The sequence below is a fragment of the Diadema antillarum genome, unplaced genomic scaffold (genome assembly GCF_040938485.1).
Source record: "Diadema antillarum isolate AM-2024a unplaced genomic scaffold, OU_Dant_1.0 scf00000026, whole genome shotgun sequence".
Classification (NCBI taxonomy): domain Eukaryota; kingdom Metazoa; phylum Echinodermata; class Echinoidea; order Diadematoida; family Diadematidae; genus Diadema; species Diadema antillarum.
Window position 1 is genome coordinate 2,323,679 of NW_027270915.1, and position 16,957 is coordinate 2,340,635.

General features: G+C 39.3%; 1 protein-coding gene across 1 annotated transcript in view; it reads left to right on the forward strand.

The window, feature by feature from the left end:
- LOC139734614 (rho GTPase-activating protein 7-like) overlaps nt 1–16,957 on the forward strand; it is a 93,799-nt gene that overhangs the window by 8,953 nt on the left and 67,889 nt on the right. Inside the window, exons 2-3 of the mRNA XM_071645401.1 lie at nt 8,794–8,865; nt 13,126–13,207. Of these exons, the coding sequence (XP_071501502.1) occupies nt 8,794–8,865; nt 13,126–13,207 (154 nt within the window). The remainder of the gene's footprint in view (nt 1–8,793; nt 8,866–13,125; nt 13,208–16,957) is intronic.

Below are 16,957 nucleotides of genomic sequence, written 5' to 3' on the forward strand. Positions count from 1 at the left end.
CGGTCAAGAAATGAGGAAAATTGATGAGTCTGTTTTTGCTTGACTCTTGTCCTTTCTAACTCTGTGTCCAAGTTTTGAAAGTAAAGGAAGAAAAATATATTTATCTCATTAAAATATGTGAATAGTCCATGAGACATCTCGTTTTGATCAATTTGCCTTTGCACTGCTCTCTAGTCTTGCCTTTGATGCAGCCCATTGATAGTTCCTATCCCAATTAACCTCCAACCCTTGCCACTCTTCTTTCTTCTTCTCCTCTGCATTCATACCTGCATCTACCTTGTGTGTGTTTTTCTTTCCCCCCGCGTATCAAATTCATCCCTCATTACCCCATTTATCTCTCCTCTGCAAGTGATGCTCAGAGCATATCACTGGTTTGTAGCATGTCTTGGGTCTCGTGCTATTGTCCAACAACAAAATGACGTACCTCTTGTTCGGTAAGGAGAAATCTGGTCTCGTCTAAGAAGAAAAAAATGCAGGATTAGCTCCGACTGCCCTGGGCATGATTGGACTTAAAGACAGGTGAACTGTCTAGGATCTGACTTCCTGACTTTATCCTTCATTTTCTTTTCGTCTGAAATGTATCTCAACTCGAGCCATCAAAGCTTTGAGCTTTGTATAACGATTGCTGGTATCCCCAGTGGGGTCTTTGTAATGACTCGAAAGTGAAAAGAATAGAAAGATGGTTTGTCCTCAGAAGACTTCAGTTGAATAGGGCATCTGTCTGAATCAACAGAGCTACAAATCGAGATGATTGTCATATTGTTGTTTTCCTAATCCCAAAGCCTTTGCAGCACAACTAGGCCTTTCTTTTTGCAGATAGAGAAGAGCTATAGATAAATCCACGCAGTCAGTATTCTATAGTTAGGGAGGGCATTAACATTACCCCCACATGGCAGGGATAACATCCTTTCACATGTTTGTGTTGTGTTGCGATCTTGTTCGCTTTTTTTTTTATGCAAGAGATGCTGTGTCCCCCTCTCTAATTTTGCAAATAACATTTCTCCTCAGGTAGTGAGTTTATCTGTTAATTTTGCCAGTAAATTTGAGAATAGGATTAATATTTAAACAAAAATATACAAGGGGGAGAAGTAGTTTTGCTTGTCTTCATATTCTTTATACGTAGTGATCTGCTTGTGGTTGCAATCAATAAGTGTGTACAGAAAGTTTCTTTCTTTTTATTGTTGATATTGACCTCAAGCATCACAGAAATTTTATTTTAAAGGACAAGTTCACCTTCATAAACATAAGGATTGAGAGAATGCAACAATAATAGTAGAACACATCAGTGAAAGTTTGACGAAAATTGGACAATCGATGCAAAAGTTATGAATTTTTAAAATTTTTGTGTTGGAACCGCTGGATGAGGAGACTACTACAGCTTGTGAGTCATATGCGTACACCAGTATAAAGAAAATGTAAAAGAAAATTCAACATATTTTCACTTTTCTCGCATAATAAAGGAGCTCTTGACTTGCCTCTTTCTAAAGGCAGGGGGAATAATATTACCCATAACATTTGTCGGTAACGAGTCAGGGGAATGTGTATTTTTTTCAAAAGATGGAATTTTGTGAAATTCTCTTTATATTTTCCTTATATTGTTGTACGCATGTGACATCTAAGTTATTCATACACTGCAGTAGTCTTCTCATCCAGCGGTTACTGCACAAAAACTTCAAAAATTCATAACTTTTGAACAGATTGTCTGATTTTCCTCAAACTTTCACTGATGTGTTCTACTAATATTGCTACATTCTCTCAATCCTTATGTTTATGAAGGTGAACTTGTCCTTTAAGTGCCTTTATTGTCTGATTTTGAAAAGATTTTACCAAAAGGGAGAAGTGAAATATTCTTTTCAAAATGGAGTTAAATTCCATGTAGTTTTAAAGTTGTGGATAGGAAGATTTGATGATAAGAAATGACACAGATGTGCTGAACAGTATACACACCACAAAAAAATAATAATCTAAAACTAAGTCACATAACATTGTTATGATTCTGTCAATGAGAATGTGGTCCCAAGGTGATAATTATTACTTAAAGCCATATCTTTAATTTGAAGAAAAAAAACCCCAACAAAATCAGGTGCTTTCTTGTTAACTTACAAACTGTTTAGTAGAGATCTTTATTTTTATGCAGAGGCAGTTGTTTTACATGGAACTCTTGCTTAATAGATGTTATGCAAGCAAGATTGCACATAATTTGTCTATTATTGGAGAAGAAATAAAATCCTGGAACAATATTATGCATGTCTATTATTTTCATGAGAGCTAAAATGCCACAGTCCCTGCTTTTGTCCTGGGGTTAAATCTTCTGCAGCAGAATTGATACGGAACTGGTTTGTAATGAATACGCATGATAATAAACCTCTTTAGTTATATTTCTTGCCTCAACCTGCAATTCTGTCCTGTAAGGGAAAGTACAGTTTCAAATGCAAAGAGTAATAAAAAGAAATACAAAAACCAGGGCATTGCCCCTTGTAATAAGGGCTTTTTACACTTGTGTTTCTTAACCCCGGACTTTCTCTGACCCAGGACTATCGTTAGTCCCGTACCAATTTTTTCAGCTTTTTACACTCGCCAATTAGTCCCGTACTATCTCTTGTCCGGGGCTAAGGAGAAAACTGACCTTTTTACACTCGTATTTCTTAGCCCCGGACTTTCCAAACCACATGAATATTCATAATTACGCTGTGTACTGTACACGTACACGCACGCACCGGCAGCACTTGATTACCTCGTTTCTGATTGGTCAGTGAGGGTCGGACTTCGTCTCCGTCGCTTAGCCCAGGATTATTTTTTCGTTCTGTTTACACTCACTTGCTTGGCACCGCAATTGCGGTGCTAGCACCGCAATTGTGGTGCTAACCCCTGCTATTTTGCAGGGCCAGATAGTACCGTACTATCGGTGGGGCTAGCCCACTTTGGCAAAAACGAGTGTAAACAGAAAGTGGGCTAAGGATAGTCCCGTACCAACGGTGGGGCTAAGGCCCCCCCTTAGCCCCACCGATAGTCCGGGGCTAAGCAAAAATTTACAAGTGTAAAAAGCCCTATAGTTACTCCCACCATTGCGTTGATTGTGATTGTTTCTGAGAATAGAGGGAATTCAAAGTGTGTGTGTGTATGTGTGTGTGTACAGTATATGTGTGTGAGAGAGCATGTGATGAGACTAGAAGTGAAGTCCTACAACGGCCAAATCACATTTTCGTCAGAAGGTCTAGGGAAGAAAAGCAGATTCTATTCGAGTGTCATGATTTTGGGGGTCAATTCATCACCCTTCCCCTCTTTGTGAATGTGAAAGCCATGACAAGACAAGAATGAGTTAATCACTGTGCGTGCATTTCCGAGAAAAACAAAACAACAGTAAGCAAGAATCTGTCATGCCATATCTTTGGCTACCTTTACACTACCATATGCATTAACAAGATGTCATGATTTTCAAGTGATGCCTGGAGTATTTTAGCTTTGTGGATGGTTCTGAGATATTGGTACATATTGGTCCTCTTCTGCCATTCTAATCAGATCTACATGCTGTAAACATAGCTTCCATATTGTGCCTGCACTACAGAAACTGTCGATTTTGCTCTAAAATGGACACATACGCATGATAAATGTTTGAAATAATGCTGTGATGACACAATTTCACTTGGGTAATGATGAAAATAGGAAATATTAGCCAAAAAGGCATGTTGACAACATTGCAGTTTGAGAACATATCTGATCTTGATTGCTAAGTAAGCCAAAGAAGGAGATCAAGAGAGACTTAGAGAGGGGGAAAAAAAACAGAGATGGAGGCAGTGGAGTTCTTGGCAGATGACTAATACTTCTAAAAAGTTCAAGAGAGGGGAATTACATGTATTGCAAATCGAAATTCCATTGTCAAAAACCGTGCAAGCTGATGTCATTCGTACAAGTATGTTGGGAAGTTATAAATTGACCAAACAAATCACAACCTGTTCATATTTCTGGGAAGGGGAACAGCTATCAGAAATTTTGCACGTATTGGTGTGTACACAGAAATATGTGGTTGATTGCACTCTTATCACAGGAAACAAGATTAGAATGTGTAAACACAACAGAAATCCTCGCTGGTTATGATGGTACCTGCCGTTTGCGTGCGAACCAGTTGTTATTTCTTCAATTGCACTTTTTCAAAGTGTTTTGCAACTTTTCCTTTCCATGTAAGTCAGTACTTCTCATTATTGTGTCAAGAGCATGATGTCATCTGACCTTGGTTTAAACACAGCGTAGCAAGGTGAACACTTGAAGGAAATCACTTTCAGAAAGAGAGACGAGATTGAACGACAGAGAGTGCACTGAACTCTAAAGTATTATGAGGATGTAAGGATAATCAGTAATAAGGTTCACGTTGAACAATCACATTGCAGAGTGGTGCGTTATCCCAAAAGGTCAATAGTGAGTACCCCTGTACATGTTTTTGGCTTTTTGATACATAGTGTTTACATTTCGTCACTGTCTGTGTGCAAAGCACTGATTTTGTCGTGAAGTCTTTAAACAATCGTTGAAGAAAAATGTATGTTGTCATATCAGCGTGCACTCAGTGGCCCTTTTCACACCTACTGAAAAGCGTAATTGTAATGCTGAATTACAAACACCATTGCAATTACAATTCAAATCATCATTTGTTCACACGACTAAGGATGGCTTCACGGAATCTGCAAGTTTGAATGTCAGAGCGAGGAGGGGAGATATGGCTTCTTTCCAAATTCCCATCAATCACTCTTAAGCTGTATCAAGCGCGCGCTTTGACTGCATTGCAAGCATTTGAGGAGCACAGTGTTTCTGTGGAAGTGGTTTAAAGGTCACTGTAAGCTCCACCTCCCAACACATGATTGGAGAGTAATTGATTAAATTCAATTGATTAAATCAATCAATCAATCTAGCCATTCATACGACTGTTTTGCTCTGTAATTCTGGCAAAACGTGATTGGAAAACAACTCCAGACCGTCATTGGAAACACAATCGCAATTATGATTCAAATCGCCTTTCGCGATTCCAGTTAACATTCACATGGCAAGAATGCTTCATTTGAAACATGATTCTAGTGATGTGTCATTACAGTCATATTTCAAATTAGGCACTCACACGATACGTGTGAAAGCAAGAAGTATCTAGTGTGAATTGTTTCAAATTGTTGGCCTGCATATACCACCAGCCAGCCCTTATTGAAAGGACTGAGCACTGATTAAGCCTTTGTGTGCTTTTGAGTGCTCGTTGGCACAGAAAACCTCATAACATTGTATACACTGTCCAAAGTCCCTGGCATGGAGCGGGTTTAACACTGGAATAGAACAACAGCCAGAACGGAAGGGGAGGTAGGCAAAGCAAAGCAAGGTGAGGTTAGGCGAGGCTAGTCGGTTTGACCCTGTACCTCATTGGTCCTTTCTGGCCCTTTTCCTGCAAATATGTGGGAATGTGAGGAGGAGGAGGAGGAGAAGGACTATATGGGCAATGGACTGTGACCCGCCCTGGCAGTTTCCTCTGTCGCTTTAATTATCTGTTAACAGAATACCAATGGTATGTGTGCTGGGGCACGTCCGTCTGATCGGGAGGAAGCGTTTCGACTGTGGTTTAATCAGTGTGTGTGTGTGTGTGTATTTGTATTTGTTCGGGGGGGGGGGGGGGGGCGTTGATTGCTGGAATCGGATAGAATGGTGAAGTCGGTGGATCCATTGATTCTATTTTGTTTATCTGCACACCAGCAACATGACACCTTTTCCTGCTGCTCATTGAAAACACTGCTTTTCCTTTAGACTCATTTTGGCATATCCACCCTCCCCCCCACCATATCTCTCTCGCTCTCTCGCCTGCTCTCATGCCATATCTCACTGTCTGTTTATCTATTTTTCCTGTCCATTGTTCGGGGGTATTATATACCTCATTCGCTGTAAGTGCATGCACTCCAGGTATGTAGAGAGAGAGTTGGTATGAGGCACAGGAGCTGACGTTGGCAGTCAGAAGTGGTGCATAACGTGTCGTCAGCTGGTGAAGTTCAACTGGTGCTTAGTCATCCTACGTATTGTCATGCGAGAGGGATTTGTGGACATGAGTGTTTTGATAGAGCCAGCTTAGGTAGATCTGGTCAGAGGGAATGACTTTTGTGACAGCTGAACGGTGCCTACCTTGGTACGGACTTTGCGCAACGAGATCGGAAGTCTTCAAAGCGTTTCCCTGAGAGCGGGCTCACGTTGGGAGTTTGTGAAATCGCGAAATGGACCTCTGTAGGTGCTATCCTCGATCAGGCCGGTACTCTCAGAGTTCTGTGTCAGAGGGTTAGTTCGTGATATATACCCAGTCTCAGAGGGGATAGCATTCAGTACCATTGCATGATGTCATTGACCAACTAATTTCACACGTACTTGCATGTCTATATTAGTTTTGATTTGTCAATGTCAGTGTGCAGAAATTAGAAACTTCTGTGCTCTTACATTACAAGCTTTTGTCAAGATTAAGCAAGGGCTTTAATGGTTGCTAAAAAGTTTCGAATGTTGGCAAGTATTCTTTTTGATAACTCAGTGTTTTGTTATTAGAAAACAAAAAAATAGAGTGATGAAATCAATCTCTCTGGTGTGAATGCATGGACAAAAATAGTAAACAGTTTATTCTTGCACTGGCCTCCATGAAGGATTGCACAGTGAAGGACTGCGGCATTGTGAAGTCTTTTAATTGCCACCTTCAAATCACCGGGGATATGCTCTGGAATCGTTGTTGCTACACTGGGGACTGTGTGCTCAATTCAGATAACCCGCCCTGCGACTCATCTTTGCTGTCTGATGTAGCACTAGTAGAGATAAACTGTGGAGTGCCCTGTTTGCTCAAAGGATCTCTCTTGTCTTGCTTGCTTGTTCTCTGCTCTAACATTTTATATACTTGATCAGCAGCTGTTTGTCAAGAGCTGTTCTTACTACCAACTGGAATTTTCTATGGTGTGCTGCATTCCCCTCGATAGTTTCTCGGACCTATATGGTTTGAAGCATCTCACTCTGCAACCAAAGCAAGATGGTGAACGAGAAACGTTGAGAGAAATGGATGTTGCGCGTGCCAGCATCAGTGTTGAATCTTTCCAGCGAGACTTAAGGCAAAACTCTTGAGCAACTTTGCTATTGCAGGAGATTTTTTTGGAGTAACCAATATCTAATTACAAGAGACTGAGGACAGAGTGTGAATAGACAATCTCGAGTTTTCTACCCAAGTGTTTCCCCGATACGTGAAAGACGAACAACCGAAAACGCCCATTGCAAAGCAGAGAAGGGAAAGCTATTTTTAAAGAGGAATATATATAGATATATTGTGCATCGAGGGAGATTATTGACTCTCCTTCAAGAGACTGGAGAGGATAAACATTGACTGAGAGCTGCTTTCTCCGGACGGAAGAGAGTTTTCGAGCGATCTTTTGTCCGCACAGCATCTCAATGGCCCTCAGAGACAGAGGACCAGGGCCGGGTCGCTTGGCTCTCTTTCTGGAGACTGCCATCCTGCAGTGCCCCACCGCGATAAACAGGAGGCTTCTGAATGTTAAGATCCGAGGTAGAATGCTAGCACTAGAGCTTGGTGTCATATTTGTCAGCATTTTAATGAGACAGTTTTGTGGACCGTTGTCTTTTTTTTTCTTTCCTCTATATCATTCTGTTTTGAGTACTGATTGATGGTGTAGCTTTCCAAAAATGGAGAGCATTATTGTCCTTCAGTCACTATGCATTTATGTGCCGCCAGGACTTACTGTCCTTTAGTCCATGCAAAGGTTCAAACTAACTTCATCATAGAAAAAAAAAAACACCAGGTGCCTGTTATGTTTATAAAGAGGTTTGCAATATTTGAATGTTGCTGTAATTTTCTGCCATGGGAACCCCAATTATTTTAGCCACATGTTATTGTAACAAGTTTTTTTTTTAAAATGGTAGTACCCAGGTCATGTTGAGCCGCGAGAAAATGTTCTCTGTGTGTGAAGATGTCTGAATTGTTCCATTTACATGATCTCTTGCATCATGCACTTCTGACTAGAATGCCCATTGACAAGTGGGTATTTTAGTGTTGTGAGTGGGTTCTTACAATGTTGGTACAGACTTCATTTGAAGGTTAAAAAAAAAAGGTAAGTTCTCTGTGTACCTGGTGTGATGGCATACAAATTTTTACATAGGAAGACTACACTGGCTCAAGCCTTGGTCATCTAAACTTGTACATTGTGATCCATCATTAACCCATTGAAGACGAATTGATTTTACCATAACACGCATTTCCCATAGACCCCAGCCCGAGTATACTGGGGATTCATCTTCAATGGGTTAATTGGCAGAGGGCACACTATATATCATGCCCTCATATCATGTGACAGAGTCAACTGACAGGCGTTCAGTTTCAATTGGCATTTAATTCAGAACAACTGATAGTCTACTGTTTGTCAAGTACCGATCAATGTCACGTAAGCTACACATCTTGGAGCTACTACAGACTATTCGTCTTCTTCAAGATGTGTAGCTCACGTGCCGGTCATCCTGATCTAAACCCGACTCCTCTTTCGCTATGTGCCTTTCACATCACCAACTCCATCTAACACGAAAAAAATCACATATACTGCATGCCCTATGATGATCTCAGGTTATACCGTAATATATGTAACTTTTTTTCCAATCCAAATATTTGCACAGGATAGATGCAGAAAGCCACCCAATATCTGATGTGAATACCATACATCATCTAGCAACTCCTAATAGTACAATGATGATTATTTATGTTTTTTTTCTTCTTTGTTTCTTCTCTCCCTCTTTACTATGCAGAAATTGAAGCCTCAGACACATGCCAATGGCTCAGAGCTACAGGTTTCCCCCAGTATGCTCAGATGTTCGAAGGTAAGCCACATCTCTCTACCATCCTTCCGGGTCAGAAAAACAAAAGCAAAAATGCCTCTATACCATCATCATTCCAAAATGCAAGTTTGTTCAGGTCAAAGTAACATACATTCACCACTTAGTCTAGAAATGGTATATATAACACAGTGTTCAATAGAATTTTAGGGCTGTTCTTATCATTTCTAATTGATATCAGACTATTCAGTTGAAAGACAAAAAAAAATTTTCAGTAAATATTTATATTTGGACCTTCATATGTCTGTAAATGGATGTCAGTTCAGTGTAACATGCATTATATTGGCAAAAAGTTTTCATGTTAGCAAAAATTCTTGTAGAATAGATTGCTTGTTAGAAGCGATTTAGGGGCAAAGTTATCTCTTATTAAAGTATTCTAAAAGATCATAATAGGAGGGGGGGGGGGTTTAATGCACATTGGAAACAGAAAATAAGCGGACAACCCTGAAATGCCCCTTTTGCTGTGAACATACCCAAATTACAGTAGTCCCATGCACTGCAGTTAACGTTTGTCTACCAGTGGCCTGTGTACGCTATTACGAGAGCTGTTGTAGTGTATCGTCTCCTGTTTTTTCCCCCCATTTTGCTTTTTACGTGCTGGTGGAACAAAAGAGGGATGATGGCTTAGATTTTATGCCTAGTCTGTTCGTTGGAATGTGAGGACACTTCTTTTCTTTTTCTTTTTCTATTTTTGTAGGTAAAGAGAGGTAAATTATGAAATGCAAGTATGCTGTTGACATATTGGTATTGGTGCATGATTTATTTGTGAATAGGATACAACTATTTAAGCCATGTCGTTTTGGATGGTCCTTCATTTTTATATGTATACACTTAATTTGTATCATTTTATCAAATTTTACAACTCATATAAATAAGTGTAATTCCAATAGGCCATGTCAAGGATTCTAAACGTTTTACAAAAATCAACTCTTTTTTTGTTGGGGGGGGGGGGGGGGAGGGGGAGGGGGAAGCAGTGGACGATCTTTCTCTTTTTAATGAAAGTGATTCATAGCTCTTATTCTTTGCATGTCAGTTAAAATTGAGTAACGTTTCGTCAAAACTGTCTGCTTATGTGACTCATTATGTTGCTTGAAAAGTAATGGTGTCATTCATTCTAACATAGTAAAATAGATGTTTGCATCATTTTCTGTAAAAAAAAAAACAAAGAAAAATACTTGCATGTTACCATTGTAACTCTTTTTTGGAGGATGCCATAAAAGATGATACACGAATATTAGGAATAAAGATAAATCAAGTTAACATCAACCCCTGTAAACATTTTTTCTGCTTAACCATTTTGGTCCTATGTATCAAGAAGATTAACCCCAGTTTGGATTGAATCATGAGAAAATTGACAAGACTCAATATTTAAACCATTCTCTCGTGAATATGCAGCCACACCCACAAATCATATTTGTATAAAATAATGTAATGCACTACATTGTAGAATTTTCATCAGGCATGACTGTACTTCCCATTACCATGAATGCTGCAAAATATTATAAGTAAGGGCATTTTTGTTCAATGAATGTAATCAAGTGGTAGGGCCTACATCAGAAGCATATTTGTGGAAAACTGAGCTACATGTTCATTTCTTGACTTTTATGTCATCCAGCTTAAAAAGGCCCGATAAGTCGTTGACGGTCCACCTACTCACCCAGAATGGTACCTTGAAATTTAATCCAAATATCGCCAGCGGCATTCCGTCTTTGATAATCCCACATATATTCTCTGGCACGATGGCTTTAGTGCCACAAATAACAATGGAATGCATGCAGTTCCTGATTTCCATTCTTATGGAAAAAATGATTTACCCCTTGCCAAGGTAGTCTGCACTTGCACCAGTTAACCTTTGATCAGATATTGACAGGCGGTGAACAGGGGTTGGGGGTGGGGTTGTATCATACCAACAACGGAGTGACATCCCATATTGCTTGAATGGGAGTCAGAGAGCCGTAAAAGTGCTCAGGTATGTTGTGTGATATATGAGGCGTGCATGCCCCCGCCATTGTGCAATTTCTTAATCGGATTTCTTCAGTTCGTAAGTTAAGATTTTTTTCCTTGATCTCCAATGAGAGACAATGAACCTGAGACAGTTGATCTTCCTATGGCGGCTTTATCAAAAAGAATTTTTGAAATGTATCCTCGCACCTCAGTTTTGTTGTTTCGCTTTTTTCTTCTCTCTCTGTTCTCGTTGGAATGCGGGAGAATTAGATTTAATTCATTCAGTGACAAAGGGAAAACTGAGAAGATATGGAACTTATTTTTTTTCTATCTATTATTACTTTTTTTTTAATGAAGTTCAAACATGTTTAATATTCAACTTAATGATGTAATTGTGTGATTTGAGAAGTAATGGGTAGCTTCCGCCTTAGCGTTTCTGAGTTGAGTATGTGTTAATGCTATAGCAGTTGTAAATCTGTCGTGTGTTTCCCTCAGACTGAGCAGACTTGCTTGTGTTTTTCACATCCTTTCCGTCTCTTTCTCAAAATCATAATGCACACAGATAATATTTCCCCTCTTTCTATCACAATTTCATTTCTTTCTCCTTGCCCTTCGTTCAGTAGGTTGTCACTGGTAATCAGTGATTTATGACCACTTGAGTCCGACAAGTGCAAATTCTCGCATTTTATCGCTGCCTCGAATGTTGCCTTTCTCTGAAGGAGAAATTTGTCACCACATAAGCACCTAAAAACCCTCTCTCCTTTCTCCTCACCTATGTTTGTACAACACATTTGTGTATTTCCACGTGTTGATTTATTCAACAAAAGGCAGTAAAACTTCTCGAAATGTGTATTTTTCCACAAAGGGGTTAGAAAGAGTTCAAGACATTCAGCCTTCAAAAGCTGGAACATTCTCTCTCTCTCTCTCTGCTTGTTTTTTTTTTTGTTTTGTTTTGCATTCTATTTTTTTTTTCAAAGAATATCTTTGAGGGTAAAAAGTTTTATCTAGAGCCAACCTTGCACATATTGCCTTGTATGGCCACTTCCACGTAAATGTGTGATTTTGTTGTTGTGTGTGTATGTATGTGTGTGCATGTGTATGTGAGATAGAGAGAGAGAGGGAGAGAACAAATAATGAGAAGAGTTTATTGAGTAACTGCCATTCATCCTTTTGCCTCTCAACTTTTTGTCATTCCTTTCTCTATTTGGCAGTCAAACAATACAAGGGGATGTCACACTGCCATCAATTGTGGGGGGGGGGGGGGGGAGGGGGGAGGGGGCGGGAGAGGAGCGTTGTTGCTGGGATTTTTTTTTTCTTATATCAACCAAGAATAGTTTGGTGCCCTTCTTTGCGTCCCTGGCAATTAAATTGCCGTTATTTGTGGTCGCTAGGTCTTCTCAAGGGCACTGGGTGAAAAAGTCCCGCGAAAAAAAGATAACATTTGATCTGTTGAAGACGTACATTTGCTCGTACATTTGTTCTGTGCCACAGTTCACTGTGCTCGGCAGTTATTTGTTCGTTGGCAATTGGACCTGTTTTCTTTTTTTTTTTCTTTTTACCAATGAAGAATGTGAATGCCATATCTATTACTGCACGTAAATGACACAATGCAAATAGGACAAGATCATTTAAATGCCAGATATGCACGCCACGTGATGCAAGGATCATGTGTGGCGTTCCGTTGCAGCGTTTGTGCGGATGAGGTCTGTGCTGCATAGTGCAATACCAATGATGTGCTTTTTCATTGTTCTTTTTTGCTGTTGTCATATATTTTTCGTGAATTTTGGTTCATTCTGCAAATCGTACTCTGACTTTGATGACCCATCATCAAAAAATCAGAATGGTCTAGGTGTGATTATCCTTCAGGTATGTGTCATATTGGTAGACCCTATACTTTTCCCGTCACCCTATAGGTACCTATTCCTATAATTTTGTTTTATCCTGGTGTGAATTATCTACTTCAACATACATTTGTATGTCCAAATTTGAAGGGAAAAAAGTGTAGCAGATTATCTTTGTCGGCAAGTTTTTTTTTTCTTTTAACCCTTTCTATGCCTTGGACTTTAGACAGTGTGTACAGTGCTATGGGGTTTTCTGTGCCAATTAGCACTCACAGCACAGAAACGGTTAAGCAAAATTCTAGCAGGGAAATAGATGGTCTTTTTCTATTCATAATTTTTTTTTGCTCCTGTTGATAATGCTACATACATTGGTATGTCCACATGTGGGAAAATATATGTAGTCCCACTCAAGCAGTTTGTTGAACTCAACGAATATTTCATCTCATTTTGTTTCAAACAGAGGGGCGTTTTCCCCTGGAACTATCACTTGTCCAGAAGGATCATGATTTCTTGGACCAAGATTTGCTGGATTCAGTCGTCAGGTAAGAAAAGTTGATTTTTTTTTCCACACAATTTTTGTTTTGATATTACAAAGGACTTTTCTACTTCAGTAATGATAATCTTTACTCTGGATTGACTGTTTTACTTGAAAGTAGTCTGGACCATACCACATAGTATACAGTGATATTACTGTAGATTTTTGTATACTTTCTGCTTATATTTTGTGTGTGTGTGTGTGTGTGTGTGTGTGTGTGTGTGTGTTTGTGAGTAAATGCGTGCTCTCCATTGGTGGAATGGGATTTTCTGCTTTGAGTGTTATTTGTCATAGTGCATGGAATTTAGTAACGAGGTGAAAATGCAGACAGCATCTGACTTGATTAATTTTGTGGTGGAATGATTCAAAATTGGCAATTTCAAGTTCATGCTCGAATGCCAACTTCAGAGAGCAAGAGAATTTCATATGTATTCTCTGTCTGCCTTTGTGCAGCACAAGGCGACAAGCCACACACATGCACACACAAAGCTAGGGAATTTGTCACCTGGGTGTGATTAAAGAGAAAGAAACTCTGGCAAACCCATTGAACCTTTCATGAACTTGGTCAAAGATCTCTTCATCTCTCCCCTTCTCTCTCCCTCTCTGTCTCTTTCTCTCTCATTCTCTCTATCCTTACTCTGTCTTTCCCTCTCCCTCTCTATTCTGTCTATCTGTCAATCTATCTATCTATCTTTCTATTCTTCTATTTGTCTATCTTTTGATTCATCTCTGTTTATCTTGTTAATTTATCTGTCTATCTATCTATTTTTCTATTTATCTATCTTTTGATTTATCTCTTTATCTTTTTTTATCTATCTGTCTGTCTATTATCTATCTATCTATCTATCTATCTATCTATCATCTATCTATCATCTATCTATCTATCTATCTATCTATCTATCTATCTATCTATCTATCTATATATATATCTATATATCTATATATCTATATATCTATATATCTATCACCTGTCTATTGCATCTTTCTGTCTCCATCTCGGCAGATGCTATGTCTGTCTCCCTATCTATTTCTATTCCTGCGTCTGTCTGTATCTCTTCTCGTCTCGGTCTAGTTCATCTCGTCTCCTGTCTTGATCTCGTGGTCTGTGCACATGTATTATCTGGCCCATTGCTTTTGTTTGTGCTCAGTCTTTTTTTTTTTCTTTCTTTCTTTCTTTTTTCTCCTCTCCTTCCTCTCTTCTTTCTCCTTTTTCTTCTTGTCTGTCTCTTCTTCAACTTCCTCCTCCTGCCAAGTACCAGGTTTTTTCATCCCTCTCCAGTATCACTCTGTCCTTAAAGGACAAGTTCACCCTCCTAGACATGTGGGTTGAGTGAATGCAGCAATATTAGTAGAATGCATCAATGAGAGTTTGAGGAAAATTGGACAATCCGTTCAAAAGTTATGAATTTTTGAAGTTTCTGCTCAGTCACTGCTGCATGAGAAGACTACTATAGCTTATGATGTCACATGTATACAACAATGTAAAGAAAGAATAAAGAAATTTCAACATATTTCCATTTTTCTCGCATAACAAAAGAACACTTGACTTCTCTCTTTCAGAAGGCAGGGGGAATAATATTACCCTTAACATACATCAGTAGTGAGTCAAAGAAATGTGCACTTTATTCAAAAAGTAAAGTTTTGTGAAATTCTCTTTTTATTTTCCTTACATTGTTGTACGCATGTGACATCACACACTGTAGTAGTCTTCTCATCCAGCAGTGACTGCGCAGATACTTTAAAAATGAATAACTTTTGAACGGGTTGTCTGATTTTCCCCAAACTTTCACTGATGTGTTCTACTAATATTGTTGCCTTCACTCAATTCACATGTCTATGAAGGTGGACTTGTCCTTTAACCCGTTGAAGACTGGTCCTGAGTATACTCAGGCAGGTGTCTATGGGAAACATTTGTTATAGCAAAATCATCTTGTCCTCAGTTGGTTAAGTTTGTGTCTTCTGCTCCGCTTATTCATACTCTCTCAACTGTGACCATTCATGCTTTCTTTGTTCATATCTTTTCTTATGTTGAAACCTAGAAATATTAACCCTTTGTTTGATAGACCTTTTTATAAGCTACATTGTTTTAACCAGTATTTATTCAAATAAAAAGATATTTTCTCCCTTAATTTCCACAGAATGAATTAGCATGAAAGACTAGATTTCTGTGGAGGACGTATGATGATATCACCTATGTGATACATTTTTTGGTACAAGCCTGGGGGTGGGATATTTGTTTTAAGAAAATGTAGGGTAATTGATATTCTATACCTACCAAGTAGGTGAGGAAATTGCAATGTAAGCAACTTTAGGGTCATGTGACAGGAAAGAAGACTTAAAAATTTGCCAGTGATTGATGTTATAGATGACTTTAGGGCTTTTTACACTTGTGTTTCTTAACCCCGGACTTTCTCTGACCCAGGACTGTCGTTAGTCCCGTACCAATTTTTTCAGCTTTTTACACTCGCCAATTAGTCCCGTACTATCTCTTGTCCGGGGCTAAGGAGAAAACTGACCTTTTTACACTCGTATTTCTTAGCCCCGGACTTTCCAAACCACATGAATATTCATAGTTACGCTGTGTACTGTACACGTTATACACGCACGCACCGGCAGCACTTGATTACCTCGTTTCTGATTGGTCAGTGAGGGTCGGACTTCGTCTCCGTCGCTTAGCCCAGGATTATTTTTTCGTTCTGTTTACACTCACTTGCTTGGCACCGCAATTGCGGTGCTAACCCCTGCTATTTTGCAGGACCAGATAGTACCGTACTATCGGTGGGGCTAGCCCACTTTGGCAAAAACGAGTGTAAACAGAAAGTGGGCTAAGGATAGTCCCGTACCAACGGTGGGGCTAAGGCCCCCCCTTAGCCCCACCGTTGGTCCGGGGCTAAGCAAAAATTTACAAGTGTAAAAAGCCCTTTTTATGTTCTGAACTTTTATCATTCAGACTTTTAATCACATTAAATTCATGCAGTTTGGATATCTTCCTTGAGTTAATTTTCCTCTTATTCACTGGCTCCACATTACCAGCCTTGACCAAAGACTACATTTCATCATTTCCTGTTCAAGCTCAGCCCTTGATATTGTCATTTCCTTCCTTTGCAAAGATTTTTTTTTCTTGATCTTAAGGACGATAATATGATCTAATCTCTTTGGCCATCCCATATGTTGAACAGGCAATTACGATCACTCATAAATCATAATCCCTCAAAACTTGCTTGCTGTACAACCAAACAAGTCATAAAAAGTGTAAGACTGAACAAAGACTATCAATCTTTATTGTCCCTAATCCTGTGGTTACCCCATTTCCTACTTGAACCTTAAGCTTAGACTCTTGCAGGTGAGACTGTCTGATTCCTCCCCTGATGGATTAGCAGAAGTTTGTGCCCCTCTTCCCTTCTTAATCTGTCTGCCTATGCCCATGACATCTTGATTAATCCATCAGAATTTCATTCTTACCTGTGGGTTTATACAGACGTTGACGAAGCCATTTCACAGAGGGAGCACAGACTGCTGTCAAGCCTTGTTGAGCAGAATAACAGGCAATGTCCTTATTCCTGTAGCAGACAAGTGGCCGATCACTTTGCTTGTCTTGCAGTAAATTTTTGTAACCATGGACAAGTAGGTGATTTGTTTTGTAGCATCCTAAAAGCCTGTTAACACTTACATAGTTAATTACAGCATATAGGCCTACTTGCGACGTGACAGAATTAAGTTGTACCTTTGGTGGAAATGTATGGTGTGGACAAAAATG